This window comes from Zeugodacus cucurbitae, chromosome 5 (genome assembly GCF_028554725.1).
Source record: "Zeugodacus cucurbitae isolate PBARC_wt_2022May chromosome 5, idZeuCucr1.2, whole genome shotgun sequence".
Taxonomy (NCBI): domain Eukaryota; kingdom Metazoa; phylum Arthropoda; class Insecta; order Diptera; family Tephritidae; genus Zeugodacus; species Zeugodacus cucurbitae.
In genome coordinates, this window is record NC_071670.1 from 73,009,591 (window position 1) to 73,035,716 (window position 26,126).

Here is a 26,126-nt window from a genome sequence, read left to right on the forward strand (position 1 = left end):
GAATATTTCTTATTTTTTGTAAAAATAGTTAACAGCCAAACAAGAATTTTGCATGTAAATTTGAGAGAAAATAGATCACAGTTTGTTGTATGTTTTTAATTTTAAAATTTTGATAAAAAAAATTATAATAAATTATCGCGCATGACTACATACACACGCCGTTGTTGTTTTTGTATTTTTTTTTGTTTCAATTTTTTCATTTGAAACTACACTTACGAAAAATACGAATTCATTAAGTATTAAAGAGTACAATAGACAAAAACAAAACAAAATTAAAATTAGTTAAAAACGTTTAAAAATAAATTATACAATTATATTTTAAGGAAACTCTGTTGTCTACAACTAGATACATACACATATAACCTATATAGGGCGTCTGAGCGCTCCATTCTTCAAACATTTATTCGCACTGAGTCGTGTTTAAAATGCTCCAAAAGAGTTAAGTTACTCTGAGAAATATGGAAACTTAGCGCTAAGCCACTGTGCAGAAATTCGCATAGCTTGCATTGAACCGTAACGAAAGTCTGCCGCTAACTGTACAATGCGAGCTTTCATATGTCTCGCGGGCTTTTATACTATATACGAGCTTTCATACGCCTCGCGAGCTTTCATTTCTTGTTTTACATTTAATTCTTATTCTTAGTTTTGCATTTTATTGCAGTGATTTACTGCTTTTCTCAAATTTGTGGGAACGCAAGGGCACGGTTTAGTTTAAACATTATCAATATTTTTTGTTGCTTTTGTTGTAACTTTCTCTGTAAGAATATTTGAGTTGTTTGCTTTTGAGCAACCAAAGAGCTCTTGTTGCTAGCGTCTTAAGCTGTTTGCCTGAGCCTAAAAGCCTACTTGCGTTGCATATTACTGCCTTGTTGTTGTTGTTGTTCTGTCTGTTAGTTGTAAATATGTATGTATATGGATTACTTTAGTTTATAATTTATAAATAGTATTTCCTGAGTCAATTTACGGATATGTGCCAAAATAACACCACGCTCGTGCCAGCCGAAGTGTTATCTCTTTAAATGCTAAAATTACAAGTTCCTGCTTTTGTGTTGTTACTTTTCTCATCTAAATTTAATTCGTGACTTTCAAATATGTCTCAACTTATAGTTTTTTCTTGGCATACAATTACTTGTTTAAAGTTTTTTTGTTGTTTTTGTTTTTTTCCTTGTTTTGTTATTTACACGCTTACATAGTTAATAAAAATTGTGTTCTACTTGAATGTACATTTAGAAAAATATTTTTTGTTTTTGTTTTTATTTTTTTTTTTTTTAGTTTTAAATATTTGTTTCAGCAATTGCCATACTTGTGCGATTTTCATTGATGAAAATGAAAATGAAAAAAAAAAACTTTGAGGTTTCTGAGGCTTTTCGTACTGAATTTCTTGAAGTTTACGACACTGCTTTGCAAGCGCAGTTGTTTTACAAATCTATGCGCCAAATACAGTTATGCAAAACTATTTCTTTAAATTATTTTCTTTTTAACAATTTTACTTTTTGTTTTTTCTTTTGCATTTGCATTTCATTTTCATTTGTTTGTATAAATTTCAAGTCATTTGTACTTCACTGGTGAAAATCACTGAGTTTGTTGTTGTGCATTTTTTGCATAAATATGTCTGTCTGCGTCTTCCATGTGTACATATGTATGTACTTGTATAATTGTGTTGGCTTACTGGTACATTAACATTTTTTTGTTGTTGTTGTATGCGTGTTTGTTTTTGTTTTTGTATTGTATACATATATATGTTTGTTTGTTTGTTTGTTTGTAAGTTTTGTAATAAATTTCATAGATTCCATTTTAAGTTTTTGTAATTGTTGTAATTGTAATTAGTTTGCTTAATTGTTAAGTTAAGTTGTTGTTTTTGTTTTTGTTTCTTCACTAATTTAAATATATAATAATAATGTTTTTGTTGTATTATTTAATTGTATAGAAAAAAGGACATGCTACTGATATTAATCCCTGATAAAGTTCATTTTTAGATTTTAGATTTTTAATTTACACTGAATTAAGTTTAATTAATGCATTTCTATATATATATATATATATATTTATATATATATATGTATGTATGTATGTTTGTATGTATATAAGTAGCTAAATTTGCAGTAAATCATGCAGATTTATTCACTGTTATTATCGTTAATTAATTAAGAAATGCAAACGGCTGAAACCGTTTTGGCACACTGTGTTGCCCAAAATTACGCCTAATTAAAATCATCACCGATCACGCCCAGTTTCTTGTGCATATTTGCCGTTATTTTCAATTTTCTTTTCTTCGCTTTTGCTCAAACTGCTCTACATTTCCAGTGAATTTCTTTGATTAACCGTTATACATTTTTTCTTATTTTTGCTTTTGTTTTTTGTCCAGTTGGAATACATTTGATTTCTAGAGATTTTGTCGCGCCTTCGAAATTATTGCAAATCAAATTATTAAATGTGAAAAGACGTAACACAAGAAACCGTACACTAAAACTCTATGTTGCACAATAAAACTACTTCTCCTCCGTATTCTCATAGAACGGCCGGGGGGTGCGTGCGGCGGTAGAGGCGCTCGTCTATTTTCTCTTGATTTCTGCTAATCAACAATTAATTAATTTTGCTAATTCTTCCGAAAGTGTTGCCGTGATATGTACAAATATGATAAGAGGGGAGAGCAGTTCCAGCGCCGCTGCTGCCGCCGCGCACCCGCCGCTTGAGGAGTGCGTACTCACTATTTAAGTCCTTCATTCTCTTTCCCAAGAACTATCGTACATTCGTTTCTCTCAATGCATCTTAGCTTTGCAGTAAGTAAAATAATGCATAAGTAATTAAACTAACGGTAATTGTAATTGTAAGTAAACTAGATTTAAATGTAGCTACATTAATAGAAATCAATACTACAATATATAATATATTTGTATATATGTACTTAAAACTGCATATAAGTAAGTGTGTGTGTGTGTGTGTGTGTGTGTGTGGTGTCTATTTACAATGATCCCTTGGCTTAAACATATGCAGCGCCGCCACAATTAACTGTTATTGCATTTGAAGCCAGTGTCAGCGGTTTGCCTTCTCTTTCTCTCTCTATCTCTCTCTGCTTCCATTTTGTATTGCACTTGATCTTAACCGCTTGTATGTGTGTGTGTGTGTGGGCAGTTTGTGAACTAAAATCGTACAAACTCATGCGTAATTACATCCGTGTAATGGGTAATGACCGTGCATTACTCAATTACTCAAGTACAATAATTATAAAATCAGTAAATTAGTTTTCTCGTCTAAGCATAAGTAGAATTGTAAATATATATGTGTAGTTATAAATCCAACAGCCGACTGCACGCCCACCCACGCTCTAACCCAGGTGGGTTCTCTAGAAGATCGCATTCCATCTGAAATCCTATTGGATGCCCGGTGGTGGCTGTCCCAGCTCGCTGGTGAAGTCGAAGAGACTGGCGCGCGGATGCGTTAGATGATGGTGATGGTGGTGGTGCGGTGGCGGCACGAGCACGTTCTTGATGGCGGACGTCTTTAGCAGGCGCTTCAGCATGCCGCTGGAGCCGCGGTGCTGCAGACTCTTGTGTGTGGTCAGCGAGTTCTTGGTGCGGTAGCGCCGATGGCAGAACTCGCACACGTACAGAGTGTCGGACTGCTCGTGCTTGTCCTGGAAGTGCCGCTTCAACGAGTAGTAGCACGAGAAGGTGCGTCGGCAGTAGGGACACTCCTGCGGCTCGTTGATGCCGCCGCTGGTGGGTGGCGGCATGCGCAGCGGCATTTGTGGTGGTGTGGTGGTCAAAGTGGGCGTGGCAGGCAATGGGCCGCCGATGCCACCGCTGGGTGTGCCATTGGGCGTGATGTTGCCGCCGCTACCGGGACGTGGCGGTGATGAGCTGTGCATGCCGAAGAGTCCGCTGCCGTTGCAGGCCAGCGACGAGCTCAATGAAGAGGGCGATGGCGATGTGAGCGCCGTCGGCGGTGAAGGTGGTGACGAGGCTGAGCTGGTTGGTGACGTTGCAGCTGAGCGGATGGCTGAGTGTGCACCTAAAGCGGGGGGAAAGAGGACAAGCAAAGTGGAGAGAAAATATAAATTAGTAAACGTGTAAAGAAAAGAAGGCGGCGTAGGCATGGTCTCTTCATGTTTGTAAAAGGAAATCAAAAGAGTGTGTGTGTGTGCGCGTGTTTAAAGAGAGTGAGAAAGTACGCGTTGAAATGAGAAATTTATTTACTTATCATACAAGTTGTCAACTGTTTACTAGCGAAATAGTATTTTCAAATAGAGTTTATATATTTTATTGGAGTAACTTAATTTTATGTTAAAGCGAAAGTGGTAGTAGCGGGAGAGAGGCTTAAACTAATTGAATTGTGTAAGAGTAAATGTGGAAATGTGGAATGCAAAACCAACTCTAGGGCAAATATACAGTAATTTAGAATTGGAAAAACAGTTTTGTAGTTTGGTTGTTTTTGTGGCCGCGATTTTTTTCAATTTTTGTTTTTTTTTTTTAATTTTTATTCCGTAATATATACTAAGTACTGTTTGGAGGATAGTAAAGTTCGTTTTCTAAAGCGAAAGTTCGAAAAAAGTTGGCGTAGTTGCAATTTATGAGAGAGAAGTAACTCAACTAACGGCCAAGTAGGCTTTTGTATGCTACGTGCTTACTTGAGTTACTTGGCTGTATAAATATATATTTTCCAACTTAAAATATATAATTTTTAACGGTAAATAATTAGAGTAGAAAGTATACGGAATATATTTACAAAATAAATTAGGACAAAAAACACAAATGAAAGGCTCAAAATAATAAATGTGGCATGCAACAATTTACTGCTACTTCTATATATAATATTTATATAAATAAGTTTGTATGTATATATGTACATGTGAGTGTATATAAATATATAAACGTGCGTTAGGTTACAAGCTACGCGCAATTCAAGCTAGTTAAAAGCACTAAGGCATGCAGATGCAGCAAAGCGCGGGCAAAGCCACAGGCGGCAAACTGTAAAAAGCAAAAGCAAAAAGCAAAAGCAAAAGCAAAGCGCAGCCATTTGATTGGCACATGAATTTCGAGTGTGTGTGTGTGTGTGTGTGATTTCAGCGTTGATTTTTATATAAATGAGTGTGTGTGAGAACACTAGAGCCCGCAGAAGACGGCTCTGTATATAAGCATGTATATATATGTGTATGTGTGTAATGAATTTGATGAATTTCTGTTGGTTGACGATGAAATAAAAATACAATAATGACGTCGATGGTTGGATTGTGTGATGGTTAGCTGATGAATGTTTCAAGTCAATAAGCAAAGATAGGCGTATTTATTTACTTAAAAGTATTACTTATGTACGTACATACGTAGATGGCGCTCTGTAAAATAGAGAGAGAAAAAACTTACCAAACTCAAAGGAGGTGTACTAGATACATCCTAAATTAATTACATTTGCATAGAATTCTTAAATATTTAGTTTAGTTAAGAGTGTTTTGTTTTTTTGAGTAGAAGAAGAACGCAGTGGAGTTTCAAACAACGAGGGCGTGAGACGCAGACAATAAAAAAGAGTAAAGGGAGAGATACAGATTGAGAACTTCCTTCGGCTTCAGTCACTCCGACAAGAGTAGAAGTAGAGTTGATGAGAATACATAATGCCAGTGCGAATATTATGAAGAAATAATACGAAGAGGTATCGTTCAGAAGAAACCCATGTTCAATAAGTTAAAATTTAGCGGAGGTGAGCGGAGAGAAAATAGCAGAAAGGCCTTGGAAATGTTTTAGCGATAGAAGTTTGTATAACATAGATAAACAAAATAAAAATTAAAAATTTATTAAAATTTTTTTAATTTTGAAAGTGAAAAAAATTTAATAATAAAAAATATAATAACTTTTTGATAATATTTTTTTTTGTTAATCATTTTTTATTTTTCTTGAATACCTTTTACTTTTAAATAAAAAATTTGTTTAATATTTTTTTTTTAATTTTTTTTTTTAGAAATTTTTTATTTTTAGAAAAATTACAATTTTTTTTAGCTGAAAATATTTTTATGTAATAAATAATTTTTTTTATATCTTTTTTTATTAATTTTTGCTGAGCTTTTTAATTTAAAGTTCATGTAGTAGGAGTAGCGTCTGGAGTTATTATATAAAAATCCAGTATTTTTAAAATAAACTAAAATAAAGATAAATCAAAAATAACTGTTTTTAGTAAAAAAAAAGCGAGAAAATGTTAGTCGAACTAATAATAAATCAAAAAAGTAAAAACTACAAAGCAACTCAGCGCTGAGTTAAGAAGAAAGAAAAGGTTCCTGCTCCAAAAAGCAATCTCAGCAGAGGCGTTAATTTCAAGATATGTAGATATTGAAATGTGTTGATGTGAAGGCCCACAAGCTTTTTGCTGGGTCACCATAGCAACTGTGAACTCTACTAGTGAAATACATACCAAATCGTATGTATAAATATATGTACAAGTGTATGAATGTGCACTTACAGAAAGCCCTCAGGAAGGCGCTTAATATACTATATAGATATGTATGTATGTATTTATGCAATCGTGCTTCTCTCGAAACCAGATGATTTTTCTTTGCATATGTGCATTATATGTATGTATTAAATAACTACAAGCTGGCTAAGTGGATAGTGGAGAGTCTTATAGGATAGCATTTAGATAATTAGCCCAACGGTATACTAATGCATACGAGATATCAACAATACAGCAGTGAGATGATAACTAGAATAACCGTGTGTGGGTGAGAGCGAGACCTTCAATACCGATACGCACAAAGAGCGTTCAAACTAGTTTAGAGAGAAAGAGATGTATATATATATATATGTAGAGAGAGAGTGAGTGAGTGTGTGAGAAGAACCGTTACAGCTACGGAGAGTTGCAGCTTCTACTGTCTCAACGAGTGAGTTCGATAGTGTACGTATGTGTGTGAGAGAGAAAGAGTGGAGAGATTAATTAGACCCAAAAGGGGATAGTGTGGGCAGTTAAGTAGAGTGAAAGACAACGGTTTTAACAGATGATACAGAAGATATAGCTATATTCATAATTATATTTGAGTGGATATAGTCCGTGAACGTGAACTAACTACTTGAAATAGTTCCAGTTTATTCGCTACGAGAGTTGTTCTTGATGACTGTTTTTTTTGTATTTGCTAACCTTGACGTTGACATCTTCAATCAATCATTTTGGCATTGTTGACCCCAATAGACTTTTTAAGCTGCACTTTGCTTGAATACCTTGTGGGCAGCTGTCCAGCGCGAAAAAAGGGCGCACAGGATTCACTTTGGATGAATTTGTTTAGTTTTTTTTTTTGGGTTGGGTCAGGGAATCAAATTTTTGACGATTCGTGGTGGTGTTAGAAAACTTTGTTGAGTATAACGGTAGATTGCTCGCGCAGTTGCTCCACTGATGCACACACACATTCCGGCTGGAGTCCGTGAGTGAAGCGCTGCACAGGCGAAGTTCGTGGCTTGAGTCTTTTGTTGAGGCATTGCGTATAGGCTTCTCAATGCGGCGCCGTTCCATGTTCCATTTTCGATTTTTTACGATTATTATTATTTAATTATTAGATTTTTTTGTATTTATTTGTTTTGTTTCTAGTAACGCTAGTAAGTTCAACAAGTCTGTTGTTGTCGTCTTCGGTAAAGCTCCGTATAGATAAATGAGTTATAAAAATGTGTATAGGGCACTATATAAATGCGGTAAAAAGATTTCTAGTTCGAATTGACTACATTTAGAAATTCATGGGCACGCACACAGCACGCTCGCGCAGGCGTGTCCGTGCGTGCGGTAGACACAAATAGAAGGCCACAGTGGGTAGTTGTGAGATACGGTGGTCATTTAGAATATAAGAGTTCGTCACGAAAAAGTCGTGCGTTGTAGAACGAGTACGTATGCGGTTTCTAAATACTTCTATGCTTGTTTTGTATGCAAGTAAACTTATATATCTATATGCGTTTGTATATGCCTGAGCTCCTACAAGTATGCTCCTAATATTGTATAGACCTAACCTAAAAAATGTTTTACAAATAGTTGAGCAGTTGTTGTTCTGAGTTTTTAGTTTTTGTAGAGAGCTGAGTTGAGAATCTTATGTGAAAAATTATGCTAATTACCGTTATATATTCATATATATGTATGTATGTATATGTTTGTATGTATAATTGTTTAAGCTTAAATTGTTCGCTAATCTACTAAGCCCACTCGACGTAGGTCGCTAATATTTTGCAATTGTCAATGTTTGTATGTATGTATGTGGGTCGCTATCTGCTAAGGTTTACAGTTATCACTACTTTATGGCATTGCTTTAATGTTAATTTTTACTTTTTTGTTTTTGTAATTTTCTAAATCTACGTCTTTTGTCACTATAGTCGAGCCACTCGTCCGTACTCGGGGTTCGAGTCGAGACCCGAACCCAATGCTTTAGTCAGACCGCCAATTGGCAATGGTGGCTGCGTCGGCGTCGGCGAGTGGCGCTGGTACATGTAGTAGTCGTATAAGGTCATTATTTGTCGTTGTTTTATGAGATTCTGCAAATGGAATGCATCGTCTTGGCGAGAATGTGGTTGTTGTATTTGTTGTGCTGAGTCACCATGCCGCCATTGGTGGTACTCAGCATAGAGGTAGTGTTGTTGTTGATGTTGGTGGTGCTGGTGGTGGTGCTGATGTTGTAATTGATATTGGTGTTGTTGTTGTTGTTGTTGCTGCTTGTCATCATATTTGTGCAGCTCAACCGATCTAATGGCGCTTGTCTCCTTGACGCTCACCTGAGCATGCAAGCTTTTCGCCCCTTCATCTATTGGCTTTGTTAGTGTTGTTGTTGTTGATAGTGTTTGTGGTGTTGTTGTCGGTTTGCCAGCTATTGGCATGGCGGCGATTGTCACCGATGGCATATTGCAATTATACAAATTGCGCATCGCGTTTCAGATCGACGAATTGAATGGGTGATAGAGCTTGATGTCCTTCATCTCCATCTCGCCGGGACGCGACTTGTGGTACGTGTAAATGTGTGTCATCAGGGAGTTGCGCGAACAATAGACGCGCTCGCAGATGATGCAGCGGTACTCCTCTTGGCGCACGGCATGCTTGTCGGCGATGTGACGCTTGAGCGAGGCTTTCGAACACAGAAGCTTACCGCACAGATGGCATGAGAAGAGTTTCTTAGGCGAATGTCCTGGAATTTTTGTAAGTTAAGGATTTTTGGTTTGTACCGATTAACGTATAAATGGCAAAAAACATCATTCAAAACACGCAAATGAACTTAAAATTACAATTCTTATTATATAATATATATATATTATATATGTATACATATGTATGTATGTGAGTACCATAATAGATTTGTATGTGTGTATGTGTTTATAGTTGTATATAGTAGTATATAGTATATATGATGCCATACATGTTGAGGCATGTATGTAGAGCTGCAAATAATAGATTTTCAAGTAAAGTAGTTGTGTGTCTGTGTGTGGGTGAGTGTGTCTTCCAGATACTTAAATACTTTTATGACTGAACAAACGGTATATACGAGTATGCATAAGTATATAGCAAATATCGACCAAAACGTAAAAGGTGAAACGAAAAACGATGGCTGACCAATGTGCAAGTGGTGCGGATGAGATTTTTTTAATAATTGGCGCTAATTGCGTTTCTGTACCTACACATTGACGGCTAGAATAAGTAAACAGTTATTGGTGTTAATAGTTAACATATATGTATTAGTGACTTATGCCTTTTCGAATTTGAACCGAAGAAAATAATAATAAATGTTCCACAAACAAACCAAAGAATCGGTGAAAATGGCATGGATGGCTTACGTAATTGTACGAATACTTATAAGTACACATTTGTTGTGATGCAGTTATTACTAAACAAAAACAACGAACATACATATACTATGTAACTGTAATTGTGAGCAGCAAGTGGCGCTGGTGAACCCAACGCCCGGCAAAAGGAGCGAAATGTGTCACATGTATGTACGAGTACCTATGTAACAGGTAGGTGTCTAGAGACTTAAGTAATATAGAGATACAGTTATGCTAGCCGGCTACGATGTGTTGTGCTTACGTCGGACCCAGTTGCAGTTGTGATGCTGCGATTCGCGGCCTAATTTTAATGTTTGACTTTGACAAGCTAAAATAGAACACCGCACACCAAGCGAACCTATCGTAACCAAGGAACCCGACATTGTGTCAAAAGTTTCCTAATTGCATCAGCCACAGATAGATCACCTCCTTTTTACTACCGTTTTGAAGTTTAAATTTTTGCGAAACCTTAAGAGTGTTTCAAGCACGCATTTGGCACCATATTCGATCACACTCGTCGTCGTTAATCGGCTATAAAGTAACTAAATAAAGTACCAATACCAGATGATTAGTAGCTAATCCACACTAATTCTAAATCCAACTACAATAACACACCATTAGTCAGCACTTATTGTTGGCAAGACCGCATTAACCCCTCAAAAGCAAGTACCATATAATGCTCAGATATAATGCTGTAGACGATTGCTTCAAAGACTACTGAAAACTGAGAGGTTGACGTGAGGATTTATGCAGTAGTGTTTATGCGCTCAGAGCGAAATCTTACCTTGTTTTAGAAGTATTTATTGACTTATAGTTATGTATATATATATATGTGATGAATAACTATGAACTTATGAACGGAGAATTGTTAACCTAAAAAACCTTGGAGTAACCCACAGCACCATCCAAATATGTTTATATATAAGCCTGACTTTACACACCTGCCGCACATGGAGAGAAAGCTCAAAATAAACGCCCGTTTTTGTTTACATTTTTCACAGTTGGATTTTTATTTCAAATAATAATTCGTTAAATTTCCGTCTCTTTACTGCTCTCTTATCTCTTCATCTTCTACACTTTGCAATTATTTACGAAAATACTTTGTCGTTTTGCAGTTATTTGGATTCTCAGTTCTTCTCAGTTTTACTATAAATACTCTGTTTACTCTTCACTTTATTGTGCCATTTCATTTAATCGTGTGTATGTAGTATCCCTGTGTGTGTATATCTCTTTAAGCACAAGTGATAAAGTAACTGTGTAAGTATTTAATGTGTTCGTGATGTGATCTTGCTTTAATTTTATTCGCAAATCAAATCTAAATTATAGTTAAACAGCGCAAGAACGAGAGTGGGAGAATCTTTTGTGAGTAACAATGTCAAAATGGGAGCGTGAGAGCGCAGAGAAGAGTGAGAATTTGTTTGATATTGACTTTGAAAGCTCTGTGCAGAACACAGACTAAATCTGGATCTGGATATTCTTGACTAGATCAATAAGAGATTATCTATCTTTTTCCAAATAACTGTCTTAAATCCAAGATTTTATATTCGCTTTTTCGTTCGTGAGTTGGAGAAAAGCCTTAATGACTCTTCCTTATCATAGAGTTCTATGCTTTCCTAACCTTCCCATTTTGTCATATTTTTATCAATAATACTCCCACCTCTCTTCTTTCTTTGAGTAGTTTCTCACCCACATTGTATAGGGTATAAATAAGACTTCGAGATAATAATATAAATACATTGAAATTAAAAAAGTGTCAATTCGGGCTGCTTCACTAATTACGGCTAAGAGTACTGTGTTTCTGTTGCGGTAATCTTCATTTAGTTGTTTCTTGTGATTATGGTAATTTTAAGTTTTCAATTATTGTTATGGCATATGAGAGCCTCTCGGCAATTATCTTAAAAACCAGTACACACTTTGTTCGCTTTTCGCACTCTTCATATTGCAACGGCTTTAATTGGCGCTGGTGCTCTCTATGGCATATGGTCTATGGACTATGGTCTATGGCTTATGTCTATGGTTATGTTTGTATTCTAAGAACATGTAGCTCGGAGTTGTACGTACACACATAAATCACTTAGGAAAACAATAAGAGATACGACAATCTATTTTTTTTTGTTTCGATTACAGTTGTTATGTTTTTATTGTAAGATTTCAATATTTCCATAATGCTATATAGTATGCAGTAGTAGTTGTAGTATTTAGTAGTAGCTTGATGGTAGTATGAGTAGTTTATTGGAGATGGGTATGGGTATGGGTATGGGTATAGGGTGGTGTCAGAGTGTGTATGTGGAGACTTTGTATAGAGTATGTGTTCATGTATATTTGTGTGGGTGTGTGTGGGATTGGGTTTGTGTCATTATGTTTGGGTGTGTAGGATGAGGCAGCTGGATTCTTGGATTGTGGATGTGTTTGTGGATTTCTCAATATTGGTATGTTTGTATGGCGGTTTGCGGATGCTTCTGATGGATTTGTCTTACAGCTATTTTGGTTTTTCTATGACCATGCCATATATGTATGTATGGCATGCATCATGTTTATGTTATGGTTTTGTTTTTCATGTTTCGTTCATTGATTATTTGTTGTATTTGCATTCGGCTGCAGTGGCTTACTTTGCGTTGTATTATGTATGTATAAAATTAACGTTAAAGGACACAAGTTGAGAGACGTTGAACGTACAAGTGTATAATATATGTATGTTTGTATTAGTTTGTATATAAACGTGTTCATGAACGACATTTAAATTGTATAATAATTGAAAAAAAAATCATATTAACAAAACGTACATTATTTCACTTTGCTTTTAATTACAATAAGTATTTCAAGTATTTACAATAAAATTACGCTTACATTACATTACCGCTATGTGTAATGAACTATAGATTTAATTTTGTTTTTTTTTTTTTTTGCCACGCTTTGGCGACTTTTGTGTACAATATTTAGATTAATATCTTTTTATCATATACATATATTATATATATTTATATATAGTATATCCGATTCATTGTTTTTCAAATTTTTTTACAAGTTTTATAAAATTCTATTTGCTATTTAATGGATATTATATATCGTTCTTATATACGCTTCACTTCACATTTACAAAATCAGTTTCTCGTCATTCCTACGCCTCCTGCATATATGTATATATGTATGTATGTATGTATGTAAAGCATATTATATAAAACATTAATTATCTAAACTATATTTATTAGTGAATTTAATTCGTAAGTGTGTGTTAGTAAAGCACTTTAGTTCAAACTAAGTATGTACGCATGTCGCATGTGAAATGCTGAAAACAAGTTAACAGTACCTAATGTATATGCATGTGGCGCGAAACCCCAACTTGCTAATAGTATGTGGCCCTCGCAACTATCACCTACATATACGTATGTGTATATATAAAACCTAGTATGTGTGTGTGTGTGTAAATATAAACGAGAAATACCGTATATAAAGCATAAAAAAGTTTTGAACTCCTCACAGCGCCGCCCCTTCAGGTCAGCGCCATGACAAAGGTGGTAAATCAAAGGTAATAATAAAAAAATAAATTTTAGTAAAAATAAAAAAAAATATTTGCTTTTGTGTAAATAATAAAATTTGGTATCGAATTGTTATAATAAAACAGACTTTCACCTCCAAAAATATGCCTAGCCTTTTAAAGTTTTGTTATTTTTTTTTTGTCCCTAAAATTTAGTATAAAAAATAAATACCCAAATTTCTAAATCTTACTTAATACATGTAAATATATTTCGCCGATTTTGAGATAAAATTTCTGGTAAAAAAAAATCGTAAATTTCTAAAATTTTGCTTAAAATTTCGAATATTTTTTTTTTATTAAAATCATTCGCTCAAAATATAAAATTTTTTAATCAAATAATTTTTTGTTTTTGAAATAATTTTTGGTTTTCTAAAATTTTACTTCTTTCGAAATGCCAATTCTCAGTCTTCTACAAATGAAATGAAAATCATTCGATTACTTCCTCCATTTTTGTTTCGAATTTCTATAGCTAAATACAAAAATTTTGATTTAATCTGCGCGTGTTTCACACGCCCCTAATGCCAATTAAACGCGAATCACAATTTTTTTAGTCATAAATTTCACAATACCTTTAGTTATCATACATTAAAAAATTTGTTATATATCAATTTTGCTCGAGAGGAGTAAAAAAATGGTCAAATTTGCACGAGTTTTAAATCATTTTTTTAGTCTGCACTTTTGCCTAAAATCTATCAGTTCTTGCTGCAGCTGACATGGCAACCACTTGTCCGCAGGCATGCGCCCAGTAAGTCCGTGTAGCATTAAATGTCTGCCAGATAAGCTGTTACTCTGCCATCGCGGTTTTGAAAAATAAAATTTCGCAGGCAATCCAAAGACTTCTGAGTTCCCTCAAAAAAAAAAAAAATAAAATCCAAAAATGGCTAATTTAAGGCCCGTGATTCAATGTTCTCTCTATGCTTTGTAAAATTGTAAAAAAATATATATATTTTATCAATACTCCAATTTTGTGTAAAATTTCAGAGAAAATAAAATATTTCGAACAAAAAAAGAAAGTTGCTAATATACACCGTTATGTACATATGCATGTATATATATATATAACCTATCGCCTATATACAAAAGTGTAGTCTTATATATACCTACAATATATATGTATGTGTGTGTGTGTGTGTGTGTGTATGTATGTGAATATGTATTTATGCATAACGAACTGCAGATTCTTCTCCACCTTAGCCTTAGTCTAATTAGTTTAAAACTTTGAAAATCCTATGCTCTGCATGTGATTCTTGAATACATCGCACGCATGTCTGTATGTACAGTTATGTGTGTTTGTATTGATAAATGGTTAAACGCTTAAATATTATTGGCTATATAAAGATCTGTATCTAGTATATATATATGTATATATATTATATATGCAGTTTATAGTTTTTACATTCGTCTGTGTGTTTGTAACATTTAGGAGAGGGCAAATTATTACATGTTATATTACATTGTTGTTGTTGTTTTTATTGTATGATTTTCACATATATCTATATCTATATCTCTATCGAAGTGAGTCCATCAATATTTGTATGTATTTGCATATGTATGTATGTATGTTTGCATGAGTGTTGTCGCACTCGTGGTCCATATTGGTTAACTGGTAACGGATTCAATCTTAATTCCTAACTGCTTGAAGTGATTCTTCTTGTTCTCTGATATATATAGTGTGTGTATAACGTTAAAACATAATACTAAGACTAAATAAATTTGTATTGTCAACAAATAAAAATTGCACATCTCATTATTATCATCATTCTACCTACAGTTGTATGTGTGTTTGTTGCTAGTTGTTGTTGGTTTCATTGTATTAGAGTTCACGTTTTGGGACTCTGGATGCCTTGAGACGGAACCCATGAACTAAACTTGTCTAATAATCATAATCAAAACAAAATTTAAGTTCAAGTAGAATTGCTCTACAGTAGTCTTCAATCATCAATCTTCCCTAAAACACCTGACATTCACACATTCTTGTTTCTGTTTTTGTTTTTGCTTTAATTTGACATTTGAATATGAAAGTTGTCAAAACAAAATATCTTTTTTCCTCATTGCTTAATCCGCGCTTAGTCCTTCTCAGTAGTCCCCACTCCTTTGGGATCTGCTGCAAACCGTTATGTCTACACTTAAATTAAATTAATTGTTATATGTCCACAGTGCTTTTGCTTACATATATGTATAAGAGTCCTAGATGTTGTACATCGAAATAATATTTGAATATTTTGTTCGTAAAACTCAAAAAAGAGATGTAAAAAATCACAGTTTTGCATTCTTGCTTTTCTCAATTCAGTTATTTTAGTTAATTTCTTCATGCAATGTTTTTTGTTTTTCCTTTTCTGCTCGCTTGTTTCTGAGTTCTAGTTTGTTCTGTTGTTTTAAAATCTTTAGCTCGTTTCACTGTGGGAGGGTCGGTCGGTCTCTCACTGCGTTTCGAAGATTTTAGTTGGGAGTCTCGGCTCCGTTTACACTTTTTTGTTATTTTTTGGTAACTTTTTATTTCGAGTTTTGCTTATTTTGCTCTTTCTTCTTGATTTGATCACTTGATCGGTACGGTCGGTTTAGTTCGGTTGGTTGTCGGTATAATAGGTTGACAGCCACTTAGTGCTCCAACAGATTGATGCGCTCATAATGTTCTCTGCCACGGTCCACACCGCCACTGCCGTCACTGCCCCTGCCAGCACCACCGTAGTGATCCATCTGCGTTAGGTCCACGGTGGGCGGCAGTTGATGGCCATACTGTAAGTCGACCATTGATGAGACCGGCATTGCGCCTTGTCCCATGGCGGACAACGGACTCATGCTTGCAGACAGCGAGGGTGGTGGTGGCGGTTGTGGCGCGTTCAAAGCAACATGGAAGAGCTGTTGCAGCAGGTGATGTTGATCTTATAAGAAGTCCATGCAGGGCTTCACCATATTGGGTGAGGACTGTTGCTGGCCGCCGTGTGCGAGCTGCACTGTGGGTCCGGCGCCGCCACCACCTGCCACCGCCGCGGCGCCCACTATTGGCGAGAGTAAGAGCTCGGCTGCTGCGGCAGCGGCCGCTGCTGCTGCTGCCACTGCATTGCCATTGCCACCCGCTCCGACGCCATTGTTGGCAACTGCTGCGGCACTCAGCGAGCTGAGCGACTGATGGAGTCGGCTGCTGGGGCTGCCGCTCACACCGCCGCCCACCGCGCTGTGATGAAAGTAGGAGTGGTGATTCTTCTGGCGGCGATGATATATGCTCTTGTGGTTGTTGAGGCTGTTCAACGTGCGAAAGACTTTGTGGCACAGATTGCAAACGGCATTATTGAGCGGCTGCAAGTGCTGTTGTTCCTTGTGCCGCTTCAGCGTCAGCTTTGTGCTGAGCAGTTTGCCGCACACGTCGCAGCGGTGGCAAGCGTTCAATGGCAGCGGCAAGAGCAATCGACTGCTGCCGCCCACCATATCGCCGCCACGCGTCGACGATAGTATGCCTGCGGCGGAGCCGCCGGAGCCGCGACCGGTGGGCGAGGGCGAGAGCGAGGAGCGTCGGTGGTGCAACAGATGATGATGGTCCAGCGGTGAACCGGTGCGCGACAAGTGATGGTGGTGGTGCGAGGAGGCGCTCAGTTCGTGATGTGCGTGTAGATGGTGCGATGGCAACATGCCGAGCGGCAGCTGTTGGTGGCCAAAGTGCGGATGCTGGTGGCTGTGGTGCGGTGACGGTGGTTTCATGTGTTGTGGTGCGGGCAGCGGCGGTGGTGTGGACGCAATAACGTCGGATGGCGAGGAGGCCGTCGAGAGGTGGGATTGTGTGTGATGTGGCTGCTCGCTAGCCGGTCGCTTTGGCATGCGGTGGATGGGTGAGTGCGGGCTGCAGTCAGCGTTCGAACGGTCGGAGTCGCGGTCGCGGTCGCTGCGCAAATGCTGCGGCAGCAATTGCTGTTGGTGATGCGGTGAGGATGCTTCCTGCTGTGGGTGTTGATGATGAAGGTGTTGGTGGTGTTGTTGCTGGTGTTGCTGATGATGGTGGTGGTGGTGGAACTGATGAGTTGAGCTTGTGGTGGCTGTGGTTGTGGTAGTGGTAGTGGTGGAATGGTGGAGATGTTCATGTTGCAGTTTTTGGTTGCTACTACTACTTGTATTGGGACTGCCACCGGGTATTATAACGCCGCCAAGCAGGTTGGTGCTTCCACCTATATGACATATAGGAAGAGAAGAAAAAAGAGACAATAGTGACTTTGTTTGCTTGCTATCATTTTTCGATTTTGTTTTTTGTTTTGTTGTTGTTGTTTTTTAGTTATTTTCTTGTATATTTTGTTTGTTTGGTTTTGATTTTAGTATTCTGTTCTGTTCGGTTGTTGTGCTTTACTTTTCAGTTTTCGCAAATTTGTTGTTGGTCGTGTTATAGCTTCCATCTGTCTGTCTTTGGTGTCTCGTGTACCCTACTTGGTTTCGGTGTTGTGTAATTTTCGAGTTTTACGCGTGAGTGATTAGTGGCTACATTATGTGCATGTCTTGGTACACTAACAAATCCAGGCTCAAAAATGTATCAACAATTTTTCTTAGAAAATCAATCTTTATGGAATCTCAATGAAAGCTTCGGTTGCATGCATTGCTAATGCTTCTTCTTGTTCCTGTTGAAAGGAAATTGACTATTTTCGGAGTTGCGGTTCGAGTTTTCCTTGAACTACGAACCAAATAAAACAAACCGTTAGTTGGTACTAAAACGTTAGTTGGGTTTCCGAATTCGCTCGATGAAATGCTCGTTTCAAGGTCATGCATAGACGAACACCACAGTGCATGCGAACGAAGCACAGAGCGGAAGCATGGAGTGAGCTTTTGGGGTGTTCACTCCATAGCCACGAGTTGCGCTTCATCCGCATGCATTGCATGCTATCTGGAGCTGGACTGCCGATTCCCGATGCCATTGGAACCAATTGTTATAACTGTGCTGATCAGTTTTACGTTATTTCTTTACTTGCGTTGCATTGCAGCGTTGATTCACGTGGCGAGTGTTAGAATTTCGAAACAAAAACGTAAGTCAAACAAAAAGTTCGCGAGTGTACGTTGAAGATCAACGAGAACGATGGTCGCGTATGAATTTTGCATTGATTTCTTTCGATCGATGCCTTGCGGCAACGAGTTAAAAAAATATTTTGAAATTTTGAAACATTTTTGGCCTGATTGATTTGTAGTTTTTGTTTTCTGCGATATTTGTTTTTTTCTCTTTTCTTAATACCTCTCTCTCTCTCTTTCTCTTCTCTCTTTTCATAAGCTTTTATTGTTATTTGTCACTAGTGTCTCTTTTGTTGCTTCTTTTTCCTTCATATTTTTTGTTACAATTTCGTTTTTTTTCTTCGATGGTTAAGGGGAGCTCACCAACCTGCGACCCATGGCGCACCGGACGTTTAACCCAGGCGCGGGGTAGCTGGATGGCGGATGGGGGTGTGGTAGTAACAGTTGTTGTAGTAGTAGTAGTAACAGCGGTAGAAGGCACTTGGGTAAATGGGGGTGGTAGTGGTGGGGGCTTGGGTGAGGTGCAGGCTTGGGTTGATGTAGTAGTTGGCGATTTTCGGGATTCACTTAAAAAATTTCTATAAATTTTGTATTTTGATTTTTTTTTTCAAATTTCAAATAAATTTCAATTCTTAAATTAAAAAAATGTGAATTTTTAAATAAAAAAATAAAAAATGCGTTTTCGATTTAAAACCAATTGTAGTACTTTTTGTAATGTGTGCTGAGAGCTCGTTTGTGATAGATGATAATGATGGATGTGTTTCGATATCGATTTGTTTGCAAACTGAACTGAGGAATTGCTCGGTTCCCTTCGGCGCGAAAGGCGGCGTGGCAAATCTGTATACCAATTGGTTCCAACACGACCACACACGATTGTGATAGCGAAAACACACATACTCGTTAACTCTAAACCGATACATACATATGCAAATGCTAAGGCGCTCGGTTGCACCTCGGATGGACGCTTCGTGTCTCTTTCAACATACCTGTGACATACTTTTGTTGCTTTTGCAACATCCATAATTACAGTTGGTACAGGTTATAATGGTGCTCAAGCAGTTATATATTAGTTTTATAATTTTTGAAATATTTCATATTGATAGTCAAAACATATGGTAACACTCTAAGTTAGCTAATAATGGTATGTACGTATGTATGATTTGAACAAAACTCTTTATTTGCTAATTAAATACTAGCTTAACAATTCGTTAATATATATAATATATATGTATATATGTATATATGTATATATGTATATGTATATGTATATGTATATAAATATATTTATTAGTAAACGATTTCATTAAAAACGAACACAACTGAAGTAAAAAGTATCTCGATCGTTCTTAAAGCTCCTAAGCCTAGTCGAATATAAAATAGTCAATGACAAACAGATATTTGTATAAAATATTTACATGCTATGATTATACCGTTAATATCCACCTACGCTCGTAGTACGTCTCGTGCACTTCGTGGATCGATCGGTCGGTCGGTCGGTCGGTCGGCCCTTGGATGTGATTCTTGTGGACGTGCTTTATACAAACTTAAGTTTTCCATTAAATCTACGAACTACGATCTACGATATTGTTTGCTTTCTCTCTCTTTCTTCAATGTACAAAATTCATAGCAAACAGGCGGATTAAAAATATCTAAGGCGTTACTTCTGTTGTAAGTTTGAGAACATTAAAGCCATTTTCGGGTTCGCACCTTTGTTTACAATTATCAGTTATCAAAATAACGCGCGCTTGTTGTTGTTGTTGCGGGACGTCGTGCATACTATAACTACCTTCGTATTTCCTTCGTCTACAGCTTCATTTCTTTTTTAATCTGTTTGACCTCTGGGTATGCATGTACAATGCCATTCTTGACGTCTCGCGTCCGCACTTGCTCTAATTCTACTTATTCACTTATTTAACATATGCTAAATGTTAACGAGCACCTGAAAACATAACAACTTCGCCACACCTGCTACTAACAGCTACATCTACAACTTGTGGCGCTTGGCTTAAAAATTTATATTGGTCAGGTAGTCAAAGTACATGAAACCCTATGAGGATGAGCGATGATTGACCGGCGAGTAGTAGGAGTTATGCATTACGGCCACGCCGGCCAGACCCGGCGACTGGGTCATATCGGCGCCGGCGAGTGCCTCCTGCTTCGGCTGCTTCAGGTTGCGATGGTAGATGCTCTTGTGGTTGCGCAGACTGTTCAGCGAGCTGTAGACGCGCTTGCAAATGTTGCAGACGGGCTCTTTGGTCGGGCGCATGTGTACGTTCTGTATGTGCCGCTTGAGTCGCGTCAGCGATGACAGATTCTTGTTGCACGGATCGCAGCGGAACTCGTCAGCGCCGCCACCGCCGCCCGAAGTGTTCAGACTGCCGGCGGAGGTGTTGCCGGCCGCGCTGCTGGACGCCGCCGCCATGTTGGCCATAGCGGCCGCAGCAGCAGCGGCGACGAACATTTGCGACTGCTGGTTGCTGAGGCCACCGTTGCCGTTGTTGCAACCGTTGCCGGCATTGCTGCCGGAGTTCGGACCGTGCTGTTGCTGCTGCTGCTGATGGTGGTGGTGCTGGTGATGATGGTGCTGGTGCTGGTGTTGTGAGTTTGCCTGCATGAGCGCGGCGGGCAAGAGGTTGGATGTGTTGTTGCTCGAAGCGCTGCTGCCGGCACCGTTGTTGCTGCAATTGGCGCCACCGCTGCCGTTGCCATTGTTCGAGGCAGTGCAGTTGGCGGTGAATGTCGTGAGATTAAGGCCACAGATACTCGAGGCTACCGGTTCGAAGGGGGGATTGCCGCAATTTGCGTTTAGATCGGTGTATCGTTTGTTGGCATAGTTGTTGTTGTTGTTGTTACAGTTGAACATGTTGTTGTAGTAATTGAATTTGTGGCATAGGTTTGTTGTAGAAGTGGAATTTGCCGTCAGTTGACCTGACGACAATGTGGAAGAAAGTCATAAAACGTTGGATTAGCCCAAAAGACAACTGACAGATTTCAGCGAGTTAGGTATTAACGATTGGAAGTATAAACTAATGGTAACAGTAACGGTAACGGTAACTACGAACAATCTTTAACGAATTTTGGAGAAACCAAATGGAATTTCGACTGAAAATCGTACGATTCTCTATGAAGATTTCTCTTCACTCATTTTGTTGCCGAATTTGTTCTTCGCGTTTGAGTTGTGCCTTTGCCGGTGGTCGATTGAAGGCACCACACAAGCCACCGCCGTTACGGATACGAAATTTAACTTTGGATTTATTTATTTATTTTTAATTTCTATTTTATTGATTTTTGAGATCTCTATTTTCTAATTTGTAAAGACTAATGTTGTGTTTGCTTTTATGCTATGAAATGCTGTGCTGTGCGAGCCACTTTGCAAATGTGGCAAAATTTATTTCTTTTTTGATTGTTTTCATTCCTCAACTCGAACCTACGGGGGAGTGGATGACGGGGAGAGGTGTGCAATTGCGTTGCAGTTCACGCATATCGAGAGACTACTGTAGCTCGAATTTCGAATTTCGAATTTCGCTTTATTTGAGTGCCTTAGCGGGCGCGTGGGTATTTCGAGGCCATATTTTACATGAAATCCGTTTTGAAATTTCTTCATTCGTGACTAATTTTAACGCACTCGTGTGAGTTCGGGTTTCCAATAGGACTCTCATCTTCAATTTCATTTTTCAATTTACTCATTGGCTGGTGCATTTTAAAAGAAAGGCTTGGAATTCGTTTTCTTTCCGTAAATTTTGTTAATTAGTTGTATTTTGTGTAGCGTGTGTATGTGTTCAACACCATCACCATTGTGTGTGTGTGGAGTATTGGATTGTGGCGCAACAGGTGGCAACCACCTTGGGTTATTTCTTCAAATAGATACGTGTTGGCAACATGGCCTCTATTTTTTTTTTTTAATTCAGCGGGTAACATAAACTAATTGAAACAATTGAAAACAAAAATTTTCGATTTTCGTTTCGCTTCGGGATTCGGTCGGGGCGCATGAGCTGAAGTTATTTGTATTCGGTTAACTTTGCAATTTGCATTATTTTTCTTTCGAATAGTGTTCATTTTTCTGTTTGAATGTTGTTTTTTTTTATTTGGGGTGAGTGGGAATGCGGGTGCTCGTAGGGTGTTGGGCTCGGGGCGGGAGGTGGGGTGCTTTCGATTTACGACTTCATATTAACTACTTAGTTGTTTACATACAATTTTGACTCAGTACAAAAATTTACAAACATGAAGCTGATATGAGTATTATGCGATCTTACAGTCTTTGTTCCACGAAAAAAAAGACATACCAATAAATTTCGAATATGATTCTACTACTAAAGGCTCCTGCAACCTTTGTTTTGCCAAATTGCTGCTTTTCAAACTCCTCTAACTCTTGCTATTTTTTTGTGTCTCGACGATCTTTCTAGCCGAATTTGTTAGTGTACGTTCAGCTTTAGCGCACAGTGTGTGTAGAACATTTCGGGAAATATGCTTCGTTGGTTCTACTTATTTGTTGTTGCTTATTTTTGTTATTATTTGTGGTTTTTCAACGTTTTTGTGTGGATTTTAATTTGTCCTCCTACCAAAGTGTCATTAAATCGATATATACTGTTTGTTGTTGCGCTTCAATTTCGCTACCAAAGAGTGTGTGTTTGTTTTTATAGTTGTAATAATAATTGTTGTTGTAAGCCTTACATGACTAACCAATAGATATAAATGATAAAGAACATAACTTAAAATTTATTGTAAATTAAGTGCGGAAATTTTGAAGAAAAGGTCAAAGGTTGCGATGGAACAATTTGCGCTCCTTCAGTCGAGGACGTGTGAACACACCCTAAGAGCTTCAATAGATCTTGATCTTAGCTCTATTTTGGATCGCGAAATATACAGAAATTAGTTGCTTGTTCGTTTTTCGTTCGGCCTGTGTCGTTGAGACTCGTATGCAAGCTGAATGCTGAGTCACATTGGAACGTGTGCGTCAGTCTGTTAGTCTGTTTGTCTGTTGTGTGTTTATGTTCGAGTTTTTACAGTTAAATCTCGCTTCACGCTGAATTATGTATTTCTCATGCAAATTTTTCAAAACGGTTTTTGCTGATTATTTCAATTTCGTTTGTTTTCTTTTGTTGTTGTTGTTGTTTTTTGTTTGTACAATTTTGTGATTTCTTCGCTTAATAATTAATTTATGCCTTTGTGTGTACAATAGCTTCCAATTTCAGTTTCAAATGCAAATACTTAATGTTAACTTAAAATTTAATTTCTTTTTTTACAATTTTGTCGTGGAAATTTCGAAACTTAAAGCTAAAGAAAGTATATGTATGTATATATCTTTTTGACGGTCTCCACCAATCTTATATGTATGTGTGTTGGATAAAATTTGCCATAACTTAAATATATATATTTCGATCTAAGCATAAACTGTATGTATGTATGTATGTGTGTGTGTGTGTTTCTATATCTTTATCTAGTAGTTGCTTTTGTACTTCATATTCACTGCTTCATGATTAGTTAACCAATTAAGCGCAACATTTGATTAGTACTTGAGTTGTGTGGCACATGACTTGGCGCTCTTCAATTTGCTGTTAGTTATTTTTGTTATGTGGTTGTTGTTAGTGTTATTGTTGTAATGGTTAGTTTGGAGCTTTAAAGCAAGCGTTGAGTGGTTTGGTTTAGTTGTGAGTGTTAAAGAGTGAGTAAGTGAGTGAGTGAGTGAGTGAGTTAGTGAGTGGGCGTGTGGACTCTGAGAGCGCGCGCGATGTTAGTAAGAGACAAAGTGTGTGAATGCGTGTGAATATCGAATCTGCGTGGGGTAACAATTACAACAACAGCTGATTGTTGTTGTTTTTATGTTAACTGCACTTTCGATCGCAGTTATTTGTTTCATGCTCATATAACTGTATGTGTGTGTTCGTGTTTGTGATTGGGGTGTGGGCGGTGTGTGGTTAATAGCATTTGTTTGATTTTGTTGTTGTTCAGCGCCTTGAGGCTGATGCACAACCATTACTTTCGAGTGCCAATTCTTTGGGGGCGGTTTTGTGGGCGTCATTAACAGGGAGGTGTGGGGTTAGCTGGTCTTTTACGCTTTTTTGAGTTTGCAGCCAATATTAATATGTTTTAGTTATGCAAAAAATAAAAAAAAAAAAAATAAAAAAAAAATATAATTTTTGTTGTTGTTTTTTTAGCTGTGCTCGCTCTTGTATTCGTACTAATTTTGCCGATTCGCAGACATTCGTGTTGTTGTTCATGCGACCTGCTCAAGTGTTTACCACACGCACACACACATGTGCATAAGTATGTATGTATGTATGCATTAATTTACCGTATTTTAAAACACACATATTGCACAAGAACAGTTAGTGTCTTTGAGTTAGTTGTTTGGGGGGTGGGGCGGGTTATTACCATAAAATTGCAACACTGAATTAAAACGCAACGCAAATTTCTATGAATGATGTTTGAAAGCAAAAAATAAAAACAAAACAAAAAAAGGAAAAACACATTTCACATTGGAAACAAAATACTGTACAATGGGATTCAGTGTGTTTTCGTCTGCATTTCACTCATTAAATGGCAAACGGAAAACATTTAATATAACAAGTACAAATTTCAGACAAATCCTTTGGGTTAATAAACGTACAGTATTGTTGCTTTTGTTGTAATGCGTCGAAATGCGAATGCGTTGGACACATATTGTAATTGGCTATATAACAATCAATATACTGATCATAAAACACACATACATAACGACGATAAATTCACCATTTGTAAATATTTAAAAGTGTCTGTGTGTGTGCGTGTGTGTGTGTAATTCAAAGCAAATCGTTAACAAATAACACACATTTAGTTCAAACGCAAAGACGTCCATAAAAATGAAAATGAAAATTTCGAAACACACACTTTGGATTCATGTTTGCTTTCCAATTCAAACATCGACAAATGAAAAACTTACTGAAAAACGAAAAATGTTTGCTAATTATTATTTTGACGAGCGCCTTGTGGTGTGGACGCTCTCAATTCATACCAACACATATATGTATGTATGTATGTAAATCTAGTGGGTTACAAAATAGGCGAAATACGTGTAATGTTGCGAAACTAAAACATTCAAACTCAAATATATGTATGTATGTATGCGTGTGCGTTGTTGTTGTTTTTATTTTTTAATACAGAACACAAAAGTATGCAATTACAATTAGTAAAAATCGGCAACATAACGAAAACGAATAACATAGACAACGAAAAAATGGTCATAAGTAATATTACAAATACATATTTACGCCTAGGCGCACGCAGGTACATATGAATGAGTGAGTAAGTAAGAGGCGAAAAATTGTCATTTTCTAACATTTGCATAAAATACGAATACAAAAAATTAGCACACAAAAACAAATATCACGGAAAATATATACTTTGGGCTTTTCACTCAACGCCGACTGAGACGCTGCTGCGCGCTGTGCAGCCACGGCGGCCTCGGGAATAACGCAGCTAGCGAAACGCGCGCGCGTAACCTACAAAAGTTTTCGTTGACCGCTACAGCGCCGAGGATTAGTGGCGAGGCGCGCGTATACTTCTTGTGTGAACGGAATGCAACGAGGACGAACGAGGAGTATGCATTAAGCACTTCTCAAACCTGACAGTAAAATGACCATAGAGCTGAATGCGGACGCTTGCGAATGCGGCAAGAAGGGTCAAGGAAGTAGAGTGGAAGCGGCAGCGGCGTTCGAACAACTCAAATCGATAACTTTAAGCGCCTCAACGCGCGCTTGTGTGTTTTTGTTGTTTTCTAAATAAACTACAAATAAACTTCAGCATGAATTCGCCGGAAGTGTGAAACTTGTTGCGCGGCAGTTATTATGTGTTTGCCACCGCCACAGAGCTTA

The 26,126-nt window shown here is 37.5% G+C and overlaps 1 protein-coding gene across 5 annotated transcripts in view; it reads right to left on the reverse strand.

Annotated features, from left to right (window-relative positions):
- Positions 1 to 660: 660 nt before the first annotated feature.
- The window catches only part of LOC105212751 (broad-complex core protein isoforms 1/2/3/4/5), a 61,341-nt gene continuing 35,875 nt past the window's right edge, over positions 661 to 26,126 (reverse strand). Inside the window, exons 8-9 of one of the 5 annotated variants that reach the window (XR_008471294.1) lie at positions 7,117 to 9,130; positions 3,862 to 4,011 (exon numbers count right to left, since the gene is read on the reverse strand). Coding sequence is in view for 3 of the 5 variants with exons in the window: in XM_054231318.1 (XP_054087293.1) it covers positions 16,180 to 17,453 (1,274 nt within the window). In the remaining 2 variants the exon portion in view is untranslated. Of the gene's footprint in view, positions 4,012 to 7,045; positions 9,131 to 12,257; positions 17,454 to 18,429; positions 21,046 to 26,126 lie in introns of those variants that run through there. The other 4 variants (XR_008471295.1, XM_054231320.1, XM_054231318.1 and 1 more) reach the window with 4 other exon arrangements.